The following is a 26,005-nucleotide window of genomic DNA, read 5'->3' as shown; positions in this document are numbered from 1 at the left end:
TACACCACCATTTGTATTTATACATTAGATAGCCATAATTAGTGATATACAAGCATATTTAATCTCGGCTGCATCATCACATCATAATGAGGATATTAGGGATGTTAGAACTTTTGATAGCCATAGCTATTGATTCATGAGCTGATACATGTTGTAGGAATATATGTCGCATTTCCAGAGAAGAAGGTTGTGTTTTCAAAATGTAGTGTTTATTTAGCTCATGGGTAGGCAAACTGAGGCCTGGGGGCCAGATCCGGCCCAATCGCCTGCTAAATCCAGCCCTCGGATGGTCCGGGAATCAGCGTGTTTTTACATGAGTAGAATGTGTCCTTTTATTTAAAATGCATCTCTGGGTTATTTGTGGGGCATAGGAATTCGTTCATTCCTTTTTTCCAAAATATAGTCCGGCCCCCCACAAGGTCTGAGGGACAGTGGACTGGCCCCTTGCTGAAAACGTTTGCTGACCCCTGATTTAGCCATTCACCCTTTACACTCAGATGCTTCAAGTTGCGCATTTTCGGGTTGCACACCACGCTGAACCCGGAAGGATTGGAACGGGTTACTTCTGGGTTTCAGTGCTCACGCATGCGCAGAAGCACTAAACTGCGCTTTATGCAGACGTGACGCTGCTGGTTGTGAACGCTGCAGGTTGTGAACGTGCCTCCCGCACGGATCACATTCCCAACCCGAGCATCCATTGTAGTTTCTTCCAAAGAGGTCATTGCACGGACTGGCCCTCTTCTGAGCTAGATGTAGTCTGATAGTTGCCATATGCTTGTCACGGTGCATTTTTCTCGCTCTGCTCCTTCCCTGAACCCTGTAACAGCTGCCTCCTGGTTGCCTTACCATTTGCTATCATCAAGTGTTTTCCTTGCAGGAGCAGGAAATAACTGGTGTTGCTGGAGCCTCTGGCTAAGCTGATTCCATGCTAGTAGCTGTCCTACCATTTGCCTCTTTCCTAGCTCAGTTTTCAGTTCCCATAGTCAGGATGCAACTGTGGATTTGTATAAATAAGTACAAAATGTGGAACACAGGGTGACTTTTCTAGCATCAGCTGTGCACTGTAGGTCACTGCATGCTTTTTTCCGTAATCCATTGTAGCATTCTGCCTCTCCAACCTGCCCTGTCCATCACGATTGCCCTGGTAATGCCTTTGGTTTCTGTCCTTTGCCCTTCACATCTTTGTGGTGTAAAACCCATGCCAGTTTCCTGTCTAGCAGGGAGAAAGCCCTGTCTGCACATGTCAACCGAAGTTCCCCCTCCTGACACTTGAATATAAATGCAATGGCCTTCTCTAACCTTTGCAGTTTCTTTATCATCACGCAAAAGAAACAAAGGAGGTCCTCTGTACAGTGAGGTAGTGCCAGTATTAACTGTGTATAGAGGTGTATGCAATTTTAACTGTAAGCTTGCTGTGGAAAGACTCTCATTTCTTTTTGGGGACATGTAACATTTTCAATACGCGCTCCCCCCCAAAAAAAAAACCCCCACTCGGATTGAGCTCAGCAGAGACTTGTTCTTTGCACAGTACTGATTGGCTAGCCCTTGTGTCAGTCTCAAAAATGCAGTAAAAAACAGTATAAGTGTAAGAAACCTCTGAAAGGGGGGAGGGGGGTTGAAATATGATGTGGAATAATTCAAATTTGTGTTTTGTGTTTATTGTAAAATGAAAATATAAAGAAAAAATATTTTTTTAAAAAAAAAGAGGAGGAGGCAATCAACATTCATTGGAAGCTATGTGTTTATAATGGGTGAAGGCTGTGTGGGTGTGTGGAAAGCAGAACTCAACCCGCAGCTGGAAAACCCACCTATGTTTGCAGGTTTGGCTGCATACAGTCTAAAGTTTTATATAGGCTCAGTGGTGCTTCCTAGAGATTCCATACAGGGTACCCCTATTTTATTTGGGATCACACACTGCGGAGGGTCTTGAAATTAGATATTGATGTCTTGCCATCTGGTCTTTCGGTTGCTTCCCCCGCCCCCCACAAAAGTTCATTTTTTGTAAAGTTAATTTCCTCCTTCCCAGTGAAGAACCTCTCCTCTTTCCTTGGACTGTGATAAAGGACTACCTATGACCCTAATTATCAGATAAAGCCATTTTGTGAGAGCTTTATTGCAGAAGAGGTCAAGCCCAGAGGGTCCCTGGGGACCAGAATTCATTGCTTGGGATTTGCTGGAAAATGTTTGTGAACATAAGGTCATCAGGACTGTGGAACTACTTCCTGTGTCTACAGATGCATTAAGAGATATGCCCCATATTAAGAGTAATTCAGTGTTCCATGATTGTTCCATGGAACAGACAGTAAAGCTCTACCATGCCCCATTTTTGACATTTTCATTTGAAAGTCTGAATCCTGAGTCTCAGATAGTTTAGGTTCAGTATTATTCAGTCTGCTCAACGAATTCACATGAATTGTGTTCTTTCCCATTTTACAGCTTTGGCATTTGACTTACCCTTTCCCTCCTCAATGCTCTTCCTGGCTATACTTTGGTCGCACAATCTGAGTCTGACATGTCTAAGTGCCAGTGGCAAAGCCTATTTGATGCTTCTGCACCCATGATAGAGAATTACATTTTTTTTATATATCCTCACATAACAGTAGGAGGTATGGCTGGTGCTACTGTAATTGCTAGACTATCCATTGCACCATTAATATTGACATTAGTGAACCTGTTTCTAACTTTAATATTTGATTTATGCTCTTCAGTTCAATACATTAAAAAAAAATCTATCCTGGTTCAATGGGGAAAGCTCAGAGAGGATAATGTAGCACCACCAACTTGTTCCCCCTTCTATGCCTGTGGATTCACAGAGAATTATTAAGTGGTGACCTTGGTGCATCTAAATGTGTCTAGATTCCTTTAATTCTCATTTTGCACAGTTTCTAAAACTTGCTGATGTGCATCTAAAACCTGCCAGCCATCGCAGCGAACAAACTCAGAAGTGACTGGCATCTTAGTCTTGTATGTGACAGTTATTCCCTCTTCTGTAACCAGAGAAGCTGGCATTCAAAGCACCATTGGACATAAGATCATGGGCATAAGGACATAGAACTTTTGTGAAAGTTCTGATTTTGGGGGGGCTATGCAGCAAAGCATACACCATAATGCCACTGAATAACAAGAGGTGCATCGTTTACTACAAGGAAGAGGGAGTCAAGAGGATGTGGTTTTCTCCATACTTCTGGTTTTTGTGCAAAGATGGCAAGATGTGTACTGTATTTTTCACCCCATAGGACGCACTTTTCCCCCTCCAAAAATGAAGGGGAAATGTGTGTGCGTCCTATGGGGCGAATGCAGGCTTTCGCTGAAGCCTGGAGAGTGAGAGGGGTCGGTGCGCACCAATGCCTCTAGCTCTCCAGGCTTCAGGAAGTTATTCGCAAGCCTTGCAAGCCCGGGAGGAGGTCCCACCGGGCCCACGAGGCTTGGGGCGGCAGCCGGCAGCCCGAAGCACAGGGCGCCCTCCGGAGGGCACCCCCTGCTTCGGGCGGGTGTCCGTAAGCCTTGCGCGCCCAGCGGGAGGTCCTGCCCGGCGCGCGAGGCTTGGGGCGGCAGCCTGCAGCCCGAAGCACGGGGAGCCCTCCAGAGAGCTCCCCGTGCTTCGGACGGGTGTCCGCAAGGCTTAGGGCTGCAGCCGCGTTTGGGGGGGGGGAATAATTTTTTTTATTCATTTCCCCCCCAAAAAACGAGGTGCGTCCTATGGGCCGGCGCGCCCTATAGGACGAAAAATACGGTATATTCAGTGTAGGCACAACTCTTGTGCTCCCTTACGAAGAGTTGCACAAATCCTTTTGATATTGTCTGATAGAATCACTTTTGCTTCCTTTTTCAGTGCATGCTTCTAATGTGCAAAACCATGCTGTGTTCCCAAGATGGCTGCATTCTTCATTAAGAACAAAGTCTTGGGCCACATAAGAGGAGGGAGGGACCTGCAAAATGTGTCTCTTGCTAACATTTCATATCTTGAACATAATTATGCTGGTACAACTTGAATTAAAGGATTAAAAATGAAATCTGTGCAAAATGCTTAGCTACAATTTAACACTGCAAGCCGTAGCTCCTACTTGAGCAATTTTGAATGTTAGCATGCATTTTGGAAGAAAATCTGTTTTTCTAAATCGATCGGGAAAGCTAAATGCCAGTGAGGATTTTGGAAGAGGGACAGTCAGGTGGGATATATAGCCCTGATCAAAATAGAATCTAAAGCCCAATGTCAGTACTGCTGGTAATATTAACTTGTGCATCATCAGATCTGAGGACCAAACCTCATATTGCTTTTTGCTGTGTTTATAGGTAGCCAAAGATGTCTCTGTGAGGCTGCATAATGAACTGGAGACAGTGGAGAAAAAACGGATCAAGCTGGAGGATGAGAATGAGGACTTGCGCCAACGGCTCATTGAGAGTGAGTTGGCTAAGCAGGTGCTGCAGAATGAGATGGATAAGCTACGGGAGGTAAGTACTATCCTAAGGGATTGCATTTCTACCTTCTCTTTTCCCCCAAGGAGCTTTGATCAGTGTTCCAGCTTCACAGCAAGCCCACGAGTTAGCTTAGGCTGAGGAGAAGTGACTTGCTCATGGCATATAGAATCTACAACATTACATCTTACCTCTTTGCTACTAGTAAGTTGTGTTCTAAACATGTGTTGGGAAGTGGATGAAACATGCAAAAGACATGAACTTGGATGACCATCAAGTTGCTTGCTTGTTAAGGCTGTTTCCTCCAAATTTGCACACATCTACCGGTACAGTACAAAGATTTGTATCTTTGGCTTCCCCCCTTTTCTTTTATTTCTCTCCTTAATACACTTTCAATGGGCCATTTCATGTGGAGCACATTACAGTAATCTAATGTTAGTGTGACCAAGGCATGTGTAGCTGATCTCCAGGAAAGGGCTGGGGCACTAGCCAAAGATGTACAAAGTTGCTGCAGTGGCTATCTGTGAGTGCCTAGGACAGGGGTATTTTGTGTTTCTTCCAGCCTTAGAGTCACATTTTCTAACAGGCAATCTTCTGGGGCCACATTACCAGTGATGAAAAGAGGCAGAAGTGAGTGGAGCAACATAGGTGATGCTTACCCCTGGGTTTACATTCCAGCTAAATGTCCTATGGGCAATGCCAGATGAAGGAGCACCCTCAAACTCTGATCCTGACTCTTCAAGCAGAGTGCAAGTCCATCCAGAATGGGCTGTACACCTAATCCTGAACTAGTCTTTCTATTAAACAACAGCACTTCCATCTTGTCCGGATAACACATTTGCTCACATCCAGCCTGCAACTACGCTCAAACAACATTTCAGAACTTCTACCACCTCCCTGGTATCTGCTGAAAAAGTGAGATGCTGATGGCACTCAACTCCAAATCCACAGACAACTCTGCTAGTGTTTTAATGTGGATATTAAACAGCAACAGAAGCAAAAGGAAGCCTCAAGGAACACCATAGGCTAGTGGCCATGCAGCCAAGAGTCAGTTCTCCAGCATCAAGTTCTGGGAACTGTCCTCCAGATAAGAGCGGTACCATATCCCCTAGTTGCATCCTAGTCAGATGATTGAAGCTGAGGTTCTTTAGGAAGGGAGGGCTTCTCTTGGACTCTACATTATGAATCATTGGAATTGAATGGAAGCTGTAATTTCAATTCTGGGAAATCAAATGCAAGCAGTAAAAGAGAACTACGTATAGTCAACCTTTCCTACAAAGTCGAGGAAGAACAAAGCAAAATGGAGTATTGACCTGTGGTTGATGGTGATCAATAGCTTTAGGCTAGCCATTTAAAACACATTGTGGTCTTATCTTTTTCAGTCTGCCCTTTGGGTTCTTGTGTTTGCTGCTAGCAGCTGGAATGTGCCATATCCTTGCTTCCTCCAAGAGAAACTATGTATAGTTTAGGCACTTCTCATATCCATTTGATGACTTGTAGTCAAATGGGGTCATGGAAGTGTAGATGAATGGATCTCAGACTACTAACGATTTCCTTGGCATCAGGTTCTGTTTCTGGTCTCTCAGCATAACGGTCTTCTGGTACCACTATGCTGTATAGTTCTAATGATGCTGTATTTAGGCACTTCACTGCAGGAAAGTGGCAGTGTAACATAAAATAGTTGGGGCTTGCTGAAGTGCTAGGTAGCAAAGCTGGCAAAACATGCATGTTCAATAACTCCCTACAGGATTATCTTAAGGGAGAGCAACCAGTTCTTGGTGCTCACAAGGTTGCCAAAAATGTGGTGTAGAATGGAACTGTGTGTGAGGTCAGGGCAGTAGGCCAAAAGGAATCTGGTTTCCAGTTGCAGTCACAGCAAGAGTTAAGTGTCTGCAACATGGAATTACCCTAGTTGGAGTCAGGCCAGGCAAACTCCCTTGCTTTACTATCCTGATTCATTCTGCATTAAAAAATACAATGACCAGGTTTTTTAGCCCAAAGTTGACATACCTTGGTATTACCTTTTTTCTATAAAACTAAACCCTTCCGGAGCAGTACTCAGTTGCTCTTGCAGTGCTGTTTCTGTGTGAACTTAAATCTTCTAGCAAATAAAACTAACACATAGCAAATGCCCAGCCAGCCCTTCTGCATGTTGTAGGCTTTGATCCACTGGATCAAAGAGCATCTTTGAATCATTGCAATTGGAAAAACCCAATGGCTAAAATGTTTTGATTTGAAAGACAGTTAAATTGATCTATTAATCTGCTCCTTGATGATACCTGATGGGTGCTTATTTTTATATGTTTTATTACAGATATTGTGTGTGTGTGTGTGTGTGTGTGTGTAATTCTATTTTATCCTCCCTGATTAATTGCGGGGGGTTATTGGGTTGTTCTTGTTTTTATTTTGATTATGTATTTTGTTTTTTTATATTGTGATTTTATCCTGTGAACTGCCCTAAGACCTGTGGGTATAGGGCAGTATATAAATTTTAATAATAATAATAATAATAATAATAATAATAATAATAATAATAATAATAATAACAACAACAATAATAATAGTTCTTTGCCCTGACTTAGAATTGCTGCTAGTGGGCAGTTTGGTTCTACTGCGGCATCTTGCCTTCTCTCAGTCTTCAATTCTCTTTGCAGATACATGGGGGTTTGTCCCTAATCATGTGAATGGCTAACAGACTTGCAACAGGCTCTTATTGACAGTTTCCAATGTGCAATTATAAATGTGGGTATGAAGAAAGGCTGGTGTGTGCATAGGGAACACACAGCCGTTTCCTTGACCACAGCCATGGTGACAGGCTGCTGGAACCCCTTTCCTACACTTTAAATTTTTTATTCCTGAAGTTCTGTATCCACTTGCACAGCTGTATGGAGAAATGTTAGTGGGTGCAAGAGGACCTGCAAATCCCTGCAGTAATGCCTAGGACAAATTTCAGAACAGAGCAAATGGCCGCAAGGGCAGCTTAGAAGCCTCAGCCCTCCGTAACAATATTGGATGGGACTTGCAGCTTTTCTCTTTGCCTATTGTTCTCTAGGCAGCCTGTCTGCCCATCCACACAGCAGGCAGTACTAATGGGCATGAGATTGGTTTCTGAGCAGTCTGTGTGCATGATCTGAATAGCAAGTGAAAAGAAGTGCAGTAGCTGTCAGTGTGAGATGGGTGGTGAAGGCGAGGAGAGGGTTGTCCTGTGGCCAGCATGCCAGACTGGAGTCACATGATGTGTGTACACAGAAACCCGAACAGTTGGTGTTGCATACAGATGACTTGGATGGTGTGTGTGTACACAAACACACACACAGAGGGAGGGAGGGAGAGAGTGTAGTAGCAGCTTCGTTGTGAAAGTGAAGGACTGGAACACATTGCAGCCCAGTTTTTCTTTCTGCTGCCATGCCTTCCTCTTCTTCCACCCCTGGAATATATCTTGAAAAATGAGAATAGAACTTGTTGGCTTTCTGGATCACGTTAGAAAGCTCTTCAGTAGGTTCCCCAAGGCACTGCTATAGCTCTGGAATGGTGTGCGGTCTTGTTTAAAAAGCATCTGATGTGAATGGGATCCGTTCTGGAGCCCCGTTCGCACCCTGAACAGAACGTAAGACGCAACAGCGCAGGTTGTGTTTTGCCGCTTCCACACATGCGCGTGACGTCATTTTGACCGTCTGCGCATGCGCAAGAGGCGAAACCCGGAAGTAACACACTCTTGTTACTTCCGGGTTGCCGCGGAGCACAGCCCGAAAATATTTATCCTGAAGCTTATTTATCCTAAGGTATGACTGTACTCCTAAGCATTGTGGCTGAAGCAAAGCCAGGAAACTGGAAGAGCAAGGCAAGAGGAAGATCTCAAAATCCAAATTGCTGCTGAACGTCTGATGCCTCCTTAGGATCAGGTGGAGTAAAGTGGAGCTCTATAATGCTGCTGGGCTTTCACCGGAGTGTTGTGTTAAGTTTCATACTTCTTAGTTAGCAGCCACAATGCTAGGAGTATTATATCCCACATTGAGAATTTATATCTTGGAGAGAAGGCTATTGATTCTGTGGCATCCCGGAGCAGAACTGTATATCTTACACCATTAGAATCCATTTTGTATTCTAGGATGAGTGTTCCATAGTTCACAGACCAGGATGCTGCCAATACTCATTTTCCCCACGGAGCTCCGTTTTTGTAAGGATGTGCTGGTGCTGTGGGTGAATTGCCTTTTCCCGCCTGCTGTTGGTTAGCACCTCTTAACCATGTATTTACAGTTCTGTGTCTTGTCAACTGCTTCCTTGTGTGCACATGCTGGGATTGCATCTGGGGGTTGAAAGCAGTTGATTCTGAAACCGTTCATTCTAAATTACCAGTGTCTGTGCAGGCAAAATTGTAAGTCTCTATGCTCCATCTAGATCCTTTCCCCACCTTCACTTCCTAAACCCCCAAATTTATGAAAGGCAGTGCTTTTGTCTAAGACAGGGGTCAGCAAACTTTTTCAGCAGGGGGCCAGTCCACTGTCCCTCAGACCTTGTGGAGGGCCAGACTATATTTTGAAAAAATAATGAGCGAATTCCTATGCCCCACAAATAACGTTTTAAATAAAAGGGCACATTCTACTCATGTAAAAACACCAAGCAGGCCCCACAAATAACCCAGAGATGCATTTTAAATAAAAGGACACATTATGTTCATGTAAAAATACTGATTCTTGGACCATTCGCGGGCTGGATTTAGAAGGCGATTGGGCCTGATCCAGCTCTCGGGCCTTAGTTTGCCTACCCATGGTCTAAGACAGCCTTTCTCAAACTGTGAATCCCCAAATGGTGTTGAACTACAACTCCCATCACCCCTAGCTAGCAAGGCCAGAGCTCAGGGATGATGGCAGTTGTAGTCCAACAACATCTGGGACCCACAGGTTGAGAACTGCTGGTCTAATTGGTGGCCAACTAGCTGTCTCCATTGGCTCCAGCCAGCTGTGCAGCTGTCTCCATTGACTACATATTTCATTGTTATTAATGCACTGTAAGACTAGCTCTATATAAGTTGGGTTTCGCACTCAAGAACTGGCACCTCCTGGGAAGACGAAGAGATTACTTTGCATCATCTAGCTGCTATGTCTTTCAATGGAGGGAGAAGGGAGCCGATCCCTAGCCTGCTGGGGACTTGGCAGGATTCAAGCCCAAGCACCAATTTCACCTTCTGTTTTCTTCCTTGCCAAGAGGCATTTGACTTAATATCTAATCACAGAATCCCTGTTTTGCAAAACAAACAAACAAACAAACAAACAAACAAACAAACAATGCTTTTTATTAGTTTCATTAGATATTACAAGTATTTAATTCATCTTCAAAACAACACAAGATACACAAAATACACAGAAAAAAGATCATGAAGAAACGCCCATACTTAATGAAAATCTTCAACACCATATGTCTTCAGGATCTTAAATCTTGACTAAATAGTCTTCTACTTTTTACAGGTGACTTTCATCTACCTCACTGCGGGTCTTTCCCCCCCTTTTTTCTCCCCTTCCCCTTTTACTGTGTTCTTTATCATAATCTATGTTATATCCAATACATTATTTATTAATCATGTAATTGCGAAAATTAATCCAAGCATACTAAAGATTTTAGTTGGGAACAATGTTTTTTTAAAATACACTCACATTCCTTTATAAACTTTTGGTTTGTTTGATTCCTGATTGTTTCTGTCATTTTTGCAAGTTCCAAATAATCAAACAATTTTATCTGCCATTCCTCCTTCGTTGGGGTTTTCTCTCCCTTCCAGTCTTTGCCGATCAACATTCTCGCTGCTGTTGTTCTTTCCAAAAAATTTGGTATACTTTCTCCTGGATTTTCTGCAGCTACTATGTTTTGCCATTTTTCAGTGACCTGCCACAATATGCAGCTGTCCCAAGATTCTTGTGTCTCATCAGAAACAAATTCATTAAGACATAAGCAGCCCCCACCACATGTGTATTGCATGAAGGGGTCAGCTTATCATATTTTTATCAACTTGACCAAAGGTTGATCATTTATTTGGGTAGGCTCCCTTTTAAATCTTTGCAAACCTGTTACTTTTTAATGCAGTGGGCAGGTAAGCCAGCTTCCTTTTTCAAATGCTGGTGGGGCGGGGAGCTCCTTCTTCTAGGCTTAGGGACTCAGCATTGAATCGCTTACATTTTTTTAAAGTGCAGGCAGCACAAATATTTGGGTGATGGCTGTCGATGAAATCCAGCTGGCTTCCCTTAGGATATTCACACCTTTCAGCAGCCTATTTATACCATCATCCTTGGCAATGGTTCCAAGTGCACCACCGTTCTAGTCTGCTCTAAGAAGAAACCAGCTAGGTGCAAACTTGGAGCAGTTGCATTTCTTCAATACATGTTTGAGGTTGGAGACTCCGGAGAATAATCAGTTTAGGGTCTATTGCCTGCAGTGCAGCTTCAGTTATCCCATCCATTGTCTTTTGGAGTTGCCTGTTAACCTACAGAATGGCGCTCAGGCATGCACATAGTTGTCAACGTTTCCCTTTTTAAAAGGGAAATCCCCTTATTCCAAATAGGATTCCTTGCAAGAAAAGGGAAAAGTTGACAGCTATGGGCATGCACAAATTACCTCTGGAAGGCTTCTGAGCAGTGGGAGGGGACTTGCTGCTAAGGGGATTATGTGCTGATTATTCTCCAGCTGGAGGGAGCATCTCTGATAATTGGATAAGTGTTGGAAAGGCCAATTAATTGTCACGCGCACTGTTTCACGCGCACTGTTTGCACCTGTGGCTTCAGTTGTCTTGCAGGGGGGAGGGATTCAGAAAGACTTGTTTATGCTGGAGCCTGGGGGGGTCTGAAAGGGAGCTTATGTGTGTGTCTGGTTGCATCAACATGGTAGCAGTCACGTTTAATCACATTTGTTAGCTTTTGCTATCGAATGTGCACAAACTGCAGCAAAAAAAGGGGGGGGGCATTGAAAACAGCAGGGCAGCCAAAGCAGTTATAAAACCAGCCAGATCCAGTCTGGCTTATGTTGGTGGCAGCGAACTCGGCAACGCAATGCTGGTCATGGGAATTGCTTGTTGTGATGACAGAGTGACTATAACTATTATATTGTCCTGCACTGCTGATGCAGCATGTCCATCGACAGGAAGTTCCCCTGGAAAATGGGGGGGCATTTCCCTTTCTTACACCCCTCACTCATTGTGGAAAACCAGCTATTTGTTCTGCACTTGTACATATTCAGTGATAAAACAAACATTGGACTCCTGACTCATAGTGAGCCATGTCCTGTGCAAAAAAACCCCAACTTCGTTCTGCAATTTATTTTGCGTTTTGCACATTTCTCTCTTGCTTTTTAATTTTTTTTTAAAAAAATTGCATCCTTGCACATGATCACTTGTTTGCATCGTTGTGCTTTTGGTAATCATGGTGAAGCTCATTAAAGACACACAAACACACCCCAACTACTGGAAATCCTCTGACCCTTTATTCTACTACCCTGTGCATTATTCGTACACTCTTCAGCTTTTAAGAGCTCAGTATTCAGAATGCTGGGTTCTTTGTCCAATAAATAAACCATAAAAACATGCATTTATTTATTACTTATTTCAAATAATTTATACACTGCTGGTTGTAAAAACACACACACACACACACACACACACACACACACACACACACACAACACTCAAGGCAGTTTACAGAAATATATGACCACTGCATAATTACAAAATACCTGTAGCTCTGAGTGGAGACCACCAGAATGGGTTGCCATAGTCTGTGGAGGCTGGAAGTGCTAAAGCACTACAAGGAATTCTAGACCCCCCAAATCTGTCTGTCAAGCAAACAGAGCCAGCTAGCCTATATCTCACAGGCAGCTTGCTGGGTGTGTGTTCTTGGCCTTGGTGAAATTCATCACTGGCTTGTTCTTTTTTTGGCTTGTGTGGAAGGGTGGGAGCTGGAATGGCTGGCTCACCAACCTCATCAGGGATCATTTACTGCTGTGGTGCAAATGTGTTGGATTTCTACTGGAGATGGGATCAAGCAGCACCGTTCGGGTGCTGCTGTCTTCATATCCCTCCCTTGGACCTCCAGCTTGCTGTCTAGGGATGTGCCAAGCCACTGAGAGAAGCTGTGGCTTTTGAAGAATAGGTTTGTCCTTAATAGGAGTGGCCTGGATCTCTGAGCGTTGGCACAAGCAGCGGCTCACATTTCACAGCTGCATTTCTTGGCTATGGAGCTGTAGCACCAGCTTTTGAATATTTTTGGCTCACTATATGTGGACAGAATGGCGTCCAAGGGGCATCATTCTGACCTGTGTTATGACTTTTATTGATGCGTATCTCCCTGCTTGGTTTACTGAACACTTTGTGGGAGTATTAAAGGGTGGAAGAGGCAGACCAGCTTTTCATTATAGCGAGCTTTTTAATAGCACTGGCTGCATTCCGTCTCTCCTGCGGAGTGAGGAGGTGCTTGTTAGGAGGCAGAAGAGAGACATAAATTAGGCAAGGAGAAACCTTTTATTGGCAAGTATTTACAAGATTTGGAGCTTCAAAAGCTGGCCCAGCAAAAAGCTATAGTCTTACCTAGTAATAGAATAAATTTGAGGGGATCAGATGTCTTATAAGGAGAGCTGTGCTGGATCAGGCCAATGACCTATCTAGCATCCTGTTCTCACAGTGGTTAACCAGGTGCCTGTGAGAAACCTGCAAGAAGGAACGGAGCAGAGCAGCACTCTTCCCGCTTACGATTCCCAGTGACTTGGCATCCAGAGACATACCTCCAAAAGCAGAGTTAGAAGATAGCCATTGTGGCTAGCAGTCATTGATAGCCCTATTCTCCATGGCATTATAATCCTAATCAAAACCACAGCAAATTTGTGTTTTATTTCAGACTTGCTGGTGGGGGAATGAGGCTTGGTGATGGCAGCGTACCTCTTTCTGCCCAATGAATCCCTGGCTGAGCTGGAATTTAAGCCCAGGTCTCCACACTCCCAAGACAAATGTGGTATCCCCTGTGACAACATAGGCTTCTTCTTCTCTGACACAAAGGGTGGCAGATAGCCTGATACACTGAACCCACTTACTTGACTACAACCCTATTAGGGCTTATGTTTGAGTAGACCTGGTTAGGATTGTGCTGTCATCTGTTATGAGGATGCCAGGGCTGGGCTGTGGGCATCAGTGTGAGGGCAAGTCAAGTAAGAAGCCATAGACATAGAGCAAGTCAGAAGTCAGGACTGAAGAACAGCCGAAGGAATGTGCTGTTTCTCTCTCGTTCTTTTCCAAAAAGGCTGCAACCTCTGATTCCAGTGGTTCACTATATGGGGCAGCCACCCCACAGATCCTAGCAGCTCCTGACAAAAGGAGGAGGGAGAGGAAGTTCTGAATTAAGCACAGCCAATTTCTAAAGCCACTTTAAAATTGTACGATCCTTGTTCCTTTGGAATCTGGACATACATGTTATCTTGCTGAATCAGACAAAGGCAGGGTATGAAGGCAAGCAGCTCTGCCGTTGTTTATTCCCAGCATCAGATAATCAGAGGAATTCTGAACATTGAACAACCCAGTGTGCCCCCTGCTACTTGCTTGGCACAGAATAATGATAGCTTTCATCACTGGATGTTACCAATTCCTATACAACATAATGTGAACACAACAGTTGGGTTCTAAATTGATGGCTTCATTGTCATCTCCCAATTCAGTGTTCTACTGGGAGAGTGAATAGAATCTCTGAATACTTCTATGTCTTGTTTTGTTGGAAGACTTAATCTGGTTTGTTAACTACCTGGTGAATAAGGCATTCCAATGATTACTAGGCTACTGGGGCATTAATTCAACCCCCCCAAAAGTGGTTTAACGTGCAAATAGAAGGGAGGAGACCCTAGTTTGTGGGGAGCATAGTGACTTGGAAATATAGGGTTATAATCAACTGCTTGCTTTCTGTCTGAGCCTTGCAAAGGTGGTTTTTCTGTAAAGCTTCAGCCCAGGTGATTAAGATGTAATCTTTTTTTCATTGGACCGTGCACTATTATTCTTTTCTCCAACTTGAAAGCACATGTCTAGACTATGAATAGCCAGGCTGTGCCCATATGATCAAGAATCTTCAAAGCTTTCTAGCCCTTTATAAAGAAATCTCGACCTTTGATATCTCAGATATGGCACCTTATTCTCTACAGTGCTTTCCTTTCCTTTGTGTTTGTATGTAGGATGTGTTTCTGCTGCTCTCCAAATGTCAGACGACACCACTTAGCTATAGAGATGTGTCGATTCCCATACGAAGTGGCTTCTATTTTCCAATTTTGTCAGGAAAGCTAGAGTCATTTGTGTATGCTCCTCTTCTGGCTTTGCGCACAGGAATTGTGCCTGCCCAGATCAAAATGACAGTTTTCAACAAAAGTCACACATGGATTTCCAAGAGCTTTAATTATCACTTGGGAATATCCCACCCACCCTCATCCACTGGCTTCTATTAATGCATAGCACACCTGAATGCAAGTTGTGACATTTAAAGCTGGAAAAGCATAACACCCAAGGTTGGATTAAGGTGATGGCGAAGACCAAGGTGCAGTTTTCAGAAAGGGTCCCTCCCCATCCCCCAAAGGAGTGCAGGAACTTAAAAAAAACCCAAACCCATACTGAATTAAAATCATTTGTTAGTTTTATTATACATATTTGTATACCACAACAGACAGAGGCGGCGAGGCAGACAGTGGGTGCAATAGCAGTGAGTAAATGGAGGCAAGATGGCCCCTTGCAGACAGACATAGGCTTTGGTGCAATTGTTCCTCTTCTACCATTATGGTCCAGCCCTGTGGTCCACACCTACTCCAGTTTATGCAGAAGGCGCGCTATGCTTGCCTACTCCAGATGCCAGTGCAACCTTCCTTAAAACTAGATTCAAATTAAATGCTGTTGCGATGTGACTGGTGATTGTTAATAACGAGATATACACTGCATTACCATACTTTTCAGCCGCATGGCCATTTCCTTCACTGTCCCACCCTCACTGGGCTCCATTGAAAATGGCAAGCCTCAAGAAAAGCCTTCTCAGCTTCATTTATACTGAATTCCTTCACTCTTCCTGCTTGGATTTTCATGAAATGGTAAAAGTTTAGTGAAGCCTTGCCAGTCTTAGGAAATGTCTTGTCAGATTCCTTTTTAAAAGTTAAGTACTACAGTGGTACCTCGGTTTTTGAATGTAATCCATTCTGGAAGACCATTCGAGTTCTGAAACGTTCGAAAACTGAAAACTCAACAGCCGACAGCTAGGCCCCAGGATCTCATACTCAGCGGAAGCCGCGTGGCATGTTTGACTTCCGAGGTGCGTTCAAAACCGAAATATTCATCAACTGAGATGTTCAAAAACCAAAACACCACTGTATTATGCATACTATTGCTGTTGGGCAAAAATACTCTCTTTTTTTTAAGGGTGGGGGAGTGGAATCTCAGACCGTTACGGACTCCAGCCATGTCAGTTTCTACAGAAGTTTGTGGGTGAAGGATAATGCCCCTACTCACGGTGATAGAAAAGGAGGAGGAATATGTTAAGGACTTGTGCCTGTTAATAGCGCCTCAGCTCGTTTTCTAGTTTTTTTAATTCCATTTTTGTGTGTGCTGAAAGATTATTACAAAGTTAATATCTGAGACATTACAATATAATACAGCACCATTAATTTTGTTGCTAAATTATATGTGTCATTCAATAAATACAAAACATACAGAATTAAACTCACATATGATTCTGGGAGTAAAAATGTAGAATGCTAAAAAAAAAGAGGAAAGCCCCTAAAAGTACTCCCAGCTGGTGACTGGATCAACAAACTTTAGGATTTGGCTTTAATGTCAAAATACTATATAAGCTCAAGAGAAATGGGCCTAAAATAGAATAAATTTGTGGAAATGCAGACTCTTTCTATAATATATTGCTTGGTATGGTTTTGATAAGTCCTGAAGAACAAAGAAATATATGGGTTGTAATAAAAGACAATATGGTAGGATATAGTGATGAAGTTATGAAAATGAATACTTTGATTAAATATCCATATAATTCACAATATTTCATTAATGAAGGGCTCATATTACTTAAACGCATTGCCTCTTTAACAGATTCATCACGTAAAAATTATTTTGATCAATGTGTGCAACGTATTGTGAAACTTTGCTGGAAATAAATTCAGTAAATAACTATCCTTTGCATTACCTCTTCCGTTTCAGAATTCTCTGAAGAAAAGAGGATCACGTTCTCTTGGGAAGACAGACAAGAAGTCATCTGTCCAGGTACCTAACACCTTTCTGCAAAGCAGCTTGCAAAATGCACTGCCATAAGGGCTGAACTGCTGGGCACTCGTGTTGTTGCTTCACCTTGTACCTGTGGACAACATTCTCTTTCTCTTAACCCCATCAAGGGAGACCCTGCAGCTCACTGGCAGAACAACACACTTTGCATAAAGAGCGTCCCAAGTTCCATCCCTGGCACCTCTAGTGAAAAGGAACTTTGCTAGCAGGGCTGAGAATGATCATAGTCTGGAGAGCCACAGCTAGTCTGTCTAAGTAATAGACCAGTAGGTAATGGTCTATGTGCAACAGTGAGCTGACTTAGCATCTGGCTACTTCAAAATGTGCATTTGGGCTGGTCTTCAATTCTTGAGGAACAGATATGTGGAATGTGTTTGCCTTAGCAAACGTATTTGCCTTAGTTGTCTTAACACCAGCTGCTGGAATGTATCTCCCTGGACTAGGTATATTCAGCTTATTGTGTACATGACCTGGCATAGGGAGCCAGCCCTATTCCCCCTAGCAAGAAAGTTGTGCAAATATCTTTTTTCAAGATAAGGAGGGGATAGAACTGACCATTGCCCCTCATTATTTTCTCACCATAGAGGCCTGGGTAGTGGACCCACCATGCTGATATGCAGCGCATGTTCGGGATCTTTTATTTTTTATTTTGTAGGCAAGCAAAGCAGAGAGCCCTGCCTTGTTTCTCTTGCAAAAGATGCCACTTTTAGCTGTTAGGGTTCAAGCAGAGGTGTGCGCTGTAAGAGGAATAGGCAACAGGCCTTTGAATTTTCAAACGTTCCAGCATGTCCACCTGCTTCGGCAAATTTACCAGTTGCAACAAGCTCTGGCAAATAAATATTTTTACTTTCTGAAAAGTGAAAGGTTATCCTATATGCCCTCAAGTGCAGCTGGTACCATGATGCAAAGGATAAAAGCTGATGTTGAAACTGTGCACCAGTGGCATTTTTGTTTCTGTGCTTGTGCAATTTGTTTTTTTTATACGGAAAGGTACCGACCACATTTTAATCAGGTAGAAGAACAGGCTGGCAATTTTTATTTTTATTTTAAAATTGCCTTTGCATTCGATTATTGGATTCTAGTGGTTAAAAGCTCTGCATTGCGTTGGTTGACCCTGAGTAGCAGTGGAATATCTGGAATACATTATCCAAATCCCCTGTAATAATGCCAGGGGGGTGGCATTAGAAAGAAGCAGTGATGCAAAGGAAATAGCTTGGTGACAGAATAAAACAAAGCTGGAATGAATTCCAGTCCACTGCGTTGCATTGGTAATTTTTAAATTGAGTTCCTGCCCCTCTCGAAGCCCAAATTGAAACCAAAATTAAAATTGTATTCAGAATACACCATTTGTTACACAAATAACTGGGGGAAATACGCATGGTTCTGCTGAAACTTCACACCTTCCTCATTTTGGCCAGTTAACAGTGATCTGGCAGGTATATTCATGATTTTGTCCAGATACCTTTAAGGAACAATAGCACCTATGCATGCTTACAGCACATGATAGATTGAAGGAGTGGTAAACTTATCATCTTCACAGAAATAATTATAGGCATGTCTCCCTCAAATGCTGGTATAACAAAGACCAAGGTTTGTCCTGTAATATACACTGCAGCTTTATATACCATAAATGTTGATGAAAGGATAGGGTCATAATCATTAGCCTCCACCACACCCTAGGAAGAGTTCTGAACTGGGTGTGGGTTGATGGGTGAGTTTTATTAATGGTATTTTAGCAGAGCTTAAATATTAGGCAATGCATATGAAGTGCTTTCCATGTGGGAATTTACAGTGTTTGAAGCAGTCCTTTTGAAGATCCTCCATTTGTACAGTTATAAGAAGTACTATCTGAACATCTGGAAAGACGATCTAGTCCGTGTTGCATCAGTGCTTTCCCTTTTCTCACACTTCTATTATCAGGCAAAGAGAATAATTATCTGTAGGGAGGATGTAGCGTCCTAGGAGAAAGTTTATACACTGTAATCTGAGTCTGTTTGAATTCCCAGTCTCCTCACTCTTCCTGAGAGTTCTTAGACTTCCTGTTCACCTATATTGGTCTGCTGCACTTAAATATATGAATAAGACTATTATGTACACACACACATTTTTGCAAGCATGCTCCGCACAACCCCCTTTTTGGCAAAACATCTAGCTACATATAAATATATGATTTGTGTGAAATGAAAAAGAATCTTAGCAGAAAATTACAAGGTCCATCTACCTTCTCTGTGCAAATGCCTGGTGGTCATATGTTTAATTGGTGGCTCCAGACTGATAGATTAGCAGTTGTTGAGTACAAGTAAAATATTGTAGCTAAACTTTCCGTGTAGATGTGCTTGGATTTCTATGTCAAAAAAATGCTCTTTGAATAAATAACACAAATATGGCCAGTGTTCAAAAATCACCTCCATTTAAATGCTTTATGCAGTTTGCCAAATTGCACGTGGTCTGTTTCTTTAAATCCAAAAAAGAGGGAAAGGGATGGGAGGCATGAAGAAGTATTGTTGAAGATATGGATATATAGAGAGAGAAGAGTGGAGAATGGGATTGGGACCAGGATTAAATTTGTGCTTTGTAAGGGGACCATGTCCCCCTGTCCATTTGACTCATACCTTCTTTTTGGACTCCTGAGTTTTATAGGATATCTTTCATGTTGTTTGTTTTGGATTTTAAATTGTATTGTAAACTTCCTTGAGATAAATGTTCAAGAAGGGTGGGGTAAATAGATCCTGGTAAACAGATAGCAGCTGTTGTTAGAAGGAACAGTTTAATACATATACAACAGGTATTTTCCTCCCACTACCAAAGAAGCCGTATTCCATGTACAGTCATAACTGTGTAGATTCCTAGATCTCCTGCACTTAATCACCTAATCAAAAGCAAAGCTTTCCATGACTGTTACTGTTTTACTTCCACAGTGCATTCTGAGTCCCACATTCAGAAGAAAATTAGTTCCTTTCAAAACGGTTTTTTCATATAAGGCATTTAAGAGGAGTGAATCAATTCACCTGCTCATCTCTTCAAAACTGTATGGCTGAAGGAGGCTACTACTACTACTAGTAGTAGTAGTAGTAGTAAAATTCATTGTTGCTGGGCAGGCTCCTTGATTTGGTATTAAATCTCCAAACTGGGAGCACTAGAGCTATAATGCCCACATCCATATGAAGTCTTCTTCACATTTGAACCCCTTGAGGGATGTTCAAGCATTTGAAAACCAGGCTCCAAAAGCACTAAGTTTTGTAAGTTACTTTGCTGTGCAGGGTTTCCATTGAACCTTGGTGTGGAGGCTGTGCATAGAATTCCAAAGCAGCATGAATGCTCACTTGCTTGTGTCAAACGATAAACAGTCACTGTCTTTTCTTCTTTTTCATGTGAGATTTCTCTGTGCCTAGATCTGGTGCAGTGAATTTTTTGCATGTGCAAGGACAACAATGCAGGACATTCTAGAGAGTTAATAATAGCTGCCTTTTTCAACTGTGGCTGATGCAATGTCAGGCCTGACCGTTGCAACTGAATGTTCACACTGTATTGGCCATCTGGAAAGGAGGCATTGAGTGCCTGGTGGAGAGTTTCTTTTCTGGGGAGGAATTTGGCAGTTTTTTCCCCTCCCTCAATGAGCTATGGAAACAGGAAATGAACTAATTTTATAACCAAACAGTCATTTCTTATGAGGTAATATTCCTTGAGGGGAAAATTCAAATCCTCAGAGTTCCACAGGGAATTTGAGCAAATAAGTCTCCAAACTGTATAGTATTTCCTAACGGTTTGGAGGGCGGGGGTTGTGGGGCGGGGGGAGGCGTTGGGAGATCTGTGAGAGCAGAGCGGGGATTTCTCTCCGCCCTTGTCTTTTGCAGGGAAGAGAACAGATTCAACCTTTAGCAATGTGTAGACAGGGCTTTAGTCACAGTTATTTGGCTCTTGTTTTTGGAATGAGCCAGAAACACACTCCCAACTGTAAAAGCTGACTTCCTCCTTCCCTGCCATGTCATGGGGCCTTTCAAAAGGGAAATGTTTTCCTCTGTTTCAGCGCGTTGCTCCGCCTTTGAGGTGAATTCACACATACAAAAACCCATGCCTTGGTTTCATCTGTGGGGGTTTATTTAGGATCAAGCCCTCGTAAGACCTAGAAAGGTCAAAAGGGTTCTGTTTCCTTAACCCTACCCACTTCAACCCGCCCCCAGCGGTCCAACGTAATATTAGAGTTGATTCAAACATGCATTTAAAAAATGTATTGAACAGGCTGTCCTGACTTTGCCACTGAGTACTAAATGCATCATGTTTTTTTGTGATCATGTGAACATAAGCATTTGGTGGGAGACTTGAAGATGACGCTAGGATAGATGGAGAATTAGATACTTTGGAATTTGATCAGCTCTCTTCTGTTTGCTAAATCAGTAACCAATTGCAAGTTGACTCCTTAGAATTTTTTCCTTCTCTTGAAACCTGGAGCACGACTAAACCTTTCCACTACTGAACCTTCGCCAAACTGGTTGTTAGTTCTGAAGGGTGCAAAGAGCTACCTGATTTTTCTTTTTCTTTGCAGCTAATTGCAGCTTGGAGAGGAAGGATTCCCCTTGGGGAAACAGTTGATGGGCAAAGTGTTAAACTCTCAATTCCCCCACCCCAAGTGCAATTGTCCAAATCCAAATAATCCCCTGTGTCTTATTTTAGGAAAACAAAAAGGCATTGGGAGATCCAATCACAGATCACACACATCATATTTAGTGTGACTCTTGAGGCAATTGCTGAAATCTTAAGGAAAGGAAAATTAAGAAGGGGGTAGGAAGAAACTACTGTGTGTTGTAGACAGTGATGGATCAGTTCATTTGCAGTTTGGGGACAGGAGATAATATAATGTTATAGGAAAGGATACATTTTGCTTCAGATCATCTCTGGTTCTCAAAGTCCTGTACTTCACCCCCTCAGAAACCAATATAGTCCATTAAAAATTAGTAGTACAGCTCTGGAAATATCACATATGCAAAATAGATTATCCAGAATGTGGGTGATTCTGGAGCATTTGAGGCTCATTTATAGTATTTCTCTTTGTATGGATACAATTGTTGCCTTTAATAGCTGATCAGTGCTTTAATTTGGGGTGGGGTGTATTTCTTTTAGTATTTTGTTGGTGAATATATCAAAAGTATATGTTTAAAATTATTCAGATTGGTCCATCAGACTGACTGTCTCTCTTTCCCTAGCAAACCACCCTCTTCATTCTGGGTTAAGTGCAGAATCTTCATCTGTATAAGATTCAAATTTTCAAAATTATGGAAGAGACAAATCTCTCTTCTCCTGGTGGGAGTGGTATTCCTTTGGCCAGTGTTCGTCTTAGACAGCTGGGCTCTTTTAAGAACCTGTTTAAAACTCCAAACTAGCAATAAGTTCAGCTGAGCATAGTGGGGCTTTGTTCTGCGCAAACACACACAGGAGTACACAGCATATGCATTTTCACATGATAGTAATATGAGGCAGGGGTAACTGGTGATCTGCTTGGGGAGTGACAAGCCTTCTCCATCCCAATTTTGGAGTTGGGGGCCCAATCTTATTCCCCTCTCATCTCCCCTCAGTTATTGAACTTCAGGAAAGACCAAATACTAAAGGAGTTCTGTGACAAGGCTTTCTTTGTTCAGAGCCATACCAATAAAAAACCCCTTGTGTTTGAGCTGGCACTTTTAATCCACAGACAAAATAAGCCTTATTTTATTTTTTCTTGCAAACAGTACCACAGATTATAGATGTAAATTGTACAGCCTAAAAATGCAGTCTTTGTGTGTCAGAGTTTAAGCTAACTTAGAGATGTGCGGCACTGTGGACCCAGGGCAAAGCTGTTCTATTACTAGATTTGTTCATTCTGTTTATATTCTACAGAATGTAGCCCAAAGGACAAGTTTCTAGAAATTGAAAAGTGTGACCATTCTGCCCTTGAGGACTGGAATGGCAAGGGAAACACTATTTTCTATAAACTGTTGCCACTTGTGTCAGAAAGTTCCTGAGGGGGCTACCTTGAGGGCAGAAGGGACCAGACTAGCTAATGCGGGAGTGTCAAATCTTGTATTGTATCTGGAAACAATCAATCTGCAGTGTGTGCAAAAAGGCTCACACGTATATTTCAAAGGTAGTAAAACTGATACCACAGTGTACTCATGTAAAAGGAACTGGTTCCGTATTGGGCAGGGCTAGCCAACATGGTGCCCTCCTGATGTTCTTGGACTCCAATTCCCTTTAGCCCTAGCTAGCACAACCAGTGGTCAAGGATGATGGGAACTGTAGTCCAGCTACATCTGCCAGGCAACACATAGCCTACCCCTGGAATAAGGTCTACCAAACTTACCTACACTCAAGCAAAAGGGAAGCAAGCCAATATTCCAGGATCATTGAGATAAAGAGGTTAATCACCGGAAACAAACAAAATGGCCAGCAGATTTTGCCCCATCTTGGCTTGCCTGTGTGACATGGATGTAGATGTTACAAAGTTCAAGTATGTGGATTGTTAGTTTTAACCATCATGCCATAATAAAGGTTAGCCTCAAGGATCATCTGTTTTGCACAGAGCACCCTGCCCAAAGTGTCATTTTTAGTAACGCTTGCACCGTTTGTACCTTTCTTTTATGCTAGGAGGACAGCGCAGACCTCAAGTGTCAATTGCATTTTGCTAAGGAGGAATCTGCTCTGATGTGCAAGAAACTGACCAAGTTAGCCAAAGAGAATGACAGTATGAAGGAGGAGCTAACGAAGTACAGATCCTTGTATGGGGACCTGGAGAGCTCCCTCTCCATAGAGGAACTGGCTGACTCCCCTCATTCCAGAGAGGCAGAGCTGAAAGTCCACCTGAAGCTTGTAGAGGAAGAAGCCAACATCTTGAGCCGGAGGATAGTAGAGCTTGAGGTTGAGAACCGAGGGCTGAGAGCAGAGATGGAAGACATGAGGGGCCAAGGAGACAAAGAACTCTTAGGGCAAGACATCCGGTTTGCCTTCTCCATGACAAACTGCGGGGACTCTGGGGACAGTGTGGTGGAGCTCAGGCGGCACTTGCAGTTTGTGGAGGAGGAGGCAGAATTGCTGAGGCGCTCGCTGATGGAGTTGGAGGAGCAGAACAAGCTCCTCATGAATGAGCTCAATAAGTACAAGTCAGACCATGACCTGGACATCACTCTATCTGAGGACAGCTGCTCAGTGATTAGTGAGACCTCCCAAGAAGAACTGGCCACGGCCAAGGTCCAAATCAGTGAGCTAAGTGGCAAGGTTAAGAAGCTCCAGTATGAGAACCGTGTCCTGCTCTCCAACTTGCAGCGCTGTGACCTTGCTTCCTGCCAGACCACTCGCCCCATGCTGGAGACGGATGCTGAGGCTGGTGACTCTGCCCAGTGCATCCCAACGTCGCTTTGGAGAGAGGTGCCTATTGGGGGAGAGAATGATGCCAAGGAGAGAGCACCTGGCAACGGCTTTAGCAAGTCGCATGAAAGCAGCCCCTGCAGGCTTCTCAAGTCCAAGGACTTTGAGACCCTCCTTGACATCAGGGACCAGGCTGCACTTGTCAGCAAAGCCATTGATGTCCTGATCTCTGATGCCAATGGCTTCACCTCCAGTCTCAAGCTCTGCATGGACAACGACTGTGCAGAGCTGGTGCTGAGCGAAGCCATGGATAATGAGAGTATGACTGACTCTAAGCTGATCAGTGCCATTTTGATGAGGCTTGGGGTCCTTCAGCAGGAGCTAAACACCTTCATGAGGAAGGTGGACTACATTGGAGACCACCTGAAAGACCAGAAGGACTCCTTGCCAAGCGCCAGCTCCCAGGATTCCATAAAAGAGGCTCTGCAGAAAGCTCATGACTCTGAATTCCAGGTGAGGCTTTTCCTGAGACGTCAACAGTGACTCCCTGGCAGTGATTATTGCTTTATTTGCCCATGCTGTTTTCTGCTGCTTTAACAATTCAGAACCTGGCCCTGTTAATGTAACTTCCCTTTTCTGCCTCTCTTTTCTGAAATGATAACTAACAACTGGCTCACTGCATGGAACTGTGGCTAGTGACAAGGTAGGACTCTGGTTTAGTGGAGTGTGCATGAGGCAGGAGGAAGATTGCTTTGAGAAGTGGAAACCACATTACAGCTGCTGCTGAAGAATTATTTAGTACCAGCTGCAGTCCATCATCATCTGGGGGACACTAAGTTGGAGAAGATTGGTCTAGGACAACAGCAGCTAGTGGAGCATCACTGCACACCTGGCCTCCTGGCAATTGAATTGCTACTGCTTGCGGGTAGTGGCATTGTATGGGCTGCATCGGCACCAGCACCGCATTGGTGCCACCAATGTGCCCACACAGTACCAGGCTCCCTTCCAGTTCATCCTTTCTGGTAAACGGTACTGCTGCTGTTTCCAGGAGGCCGGGTACATGCTGCTGCCATTTCCAATGGCTGCTTCTGATCTAAGGTAAGACCTAAGAAAGGGAAGGGGATCTTGGGAAGGGTTGCAACCTCCTGAAGCACACTCCAGTTTTCCAGAGTTCTATTTTTGTGCATGCTCCTGCCCCCCCTTCCTCCCTCAACTAGTCCCACCCCAGGCACTGCATGGCACCATAACTGGTGTTTGCACATTTTTTCCCTCTCTCTCTTTTCCCCCCTTCCCAAACAATCCAGCCCACGTGTCTGCTCATTTTGTGTCTCCTTTTGTTTACCACTTTGTCTTCTGCCATGGTAGTGAAGTTCCTTCTCCTCTTCATCCTTTTTGTTGTCTTGTAGCTCTTATTGTTCCTGAGACCCATTGTTTTGTTTGTTTTTTCTTTTCTTTTCTGCTCTTTTGGTTTGTTCTCATTAACTTGCCCATGCATGCAGCAGTCTGACTTTAGGGAGCCCCCCGACTGGGACATCACGGAGAGCAGGACCTCTGATCTCTACCGCAGTAGCAGCAGCAACAGCACCGCCACCATGGATGTGGATCCCAACATGGAACTTGACAGGAGCTACAAGTCATATCAACCAGAGGAGAAGGACTCCTATGTGTCTGAGGTAGGTGTCAAAGTATGTGATTATGTTCCCAAAGGGAGGCAAGAAGGCTGGAAACTCCAGGGAGAATAAGTTGACTGCAGAAATACTAGATCAACACATTTCATGTGGATGGAAAAAAGAATGGCATGGCCCATATACAAATCTTGTGTTACCTATCCCAATGTCACATGACAAGTGAGAAACAGGTGGACATGGCTGGAGACTGGGGAAATAGCCTAATGGGCCTAATTTGACCTACATATCGGAGGTTCCTCACCATGACAACAGGATGTTACATACAGGCTAAGGTCACTCCCTGTAAGAAGTT

The 26,005-nt window shown here is 43.4% G+C and overlaps 1 protein-coding gene across 4 annotated transcripts in view; it reads left to right on the top strand.

The window, feature by feature from the left end:
• MTCL2 (microtubule crosslinking factor 2) overlaps positions 1–26,005 on the top strand; it is an 81,504-nt gene that overhangs the window by 30,778 nt on the left and 24,721 nt on the right. For 3 of the 4 annotated variants that reach the window (XM_083746446.1, XM_083746447.1, XM_083746444.1), the window contains exons 3-6: positions 4,294–4,452; positions 16,610–16,672; positions 23,309–24,538; positions 25,525–25,698. In XM_083746446.1, coding sequence (XP_083602572.1) covers positions 4,294–4,452; positions 16,610–16,672; positions 23,309–24,538; positions 25,525–25,698 — 1,626 coding nt within the window. The remainder of the gene's footprint in view (positions 1–4,293; positions 4,453–16,609; positions 16,673–23,308; positions 24,539–25,524; positions 25,699–26,005) is intronic. The other variant, XM_083746445.1, reaches the window with a different exon arrangement.

The sequence above is a fragment of the Podarcis gaigeae genome (assembly GCF_964106915.1).
Source record: "Podarcis gaigeae genome assembly, chromosome: 6".
In the NCBI taxonomy this organism is placed as follows: domain Eukaryota; kingdom Metazoa; phylum Chordata; class Lepidosauria; order Squamata; family Lacertidae; genus Podarcis; species Podarcis gaigeae.
Note: the sequence above shows the minus strand (reverse complement) of the source record. Positions and strands in the feature narration are given on the sequence as shown.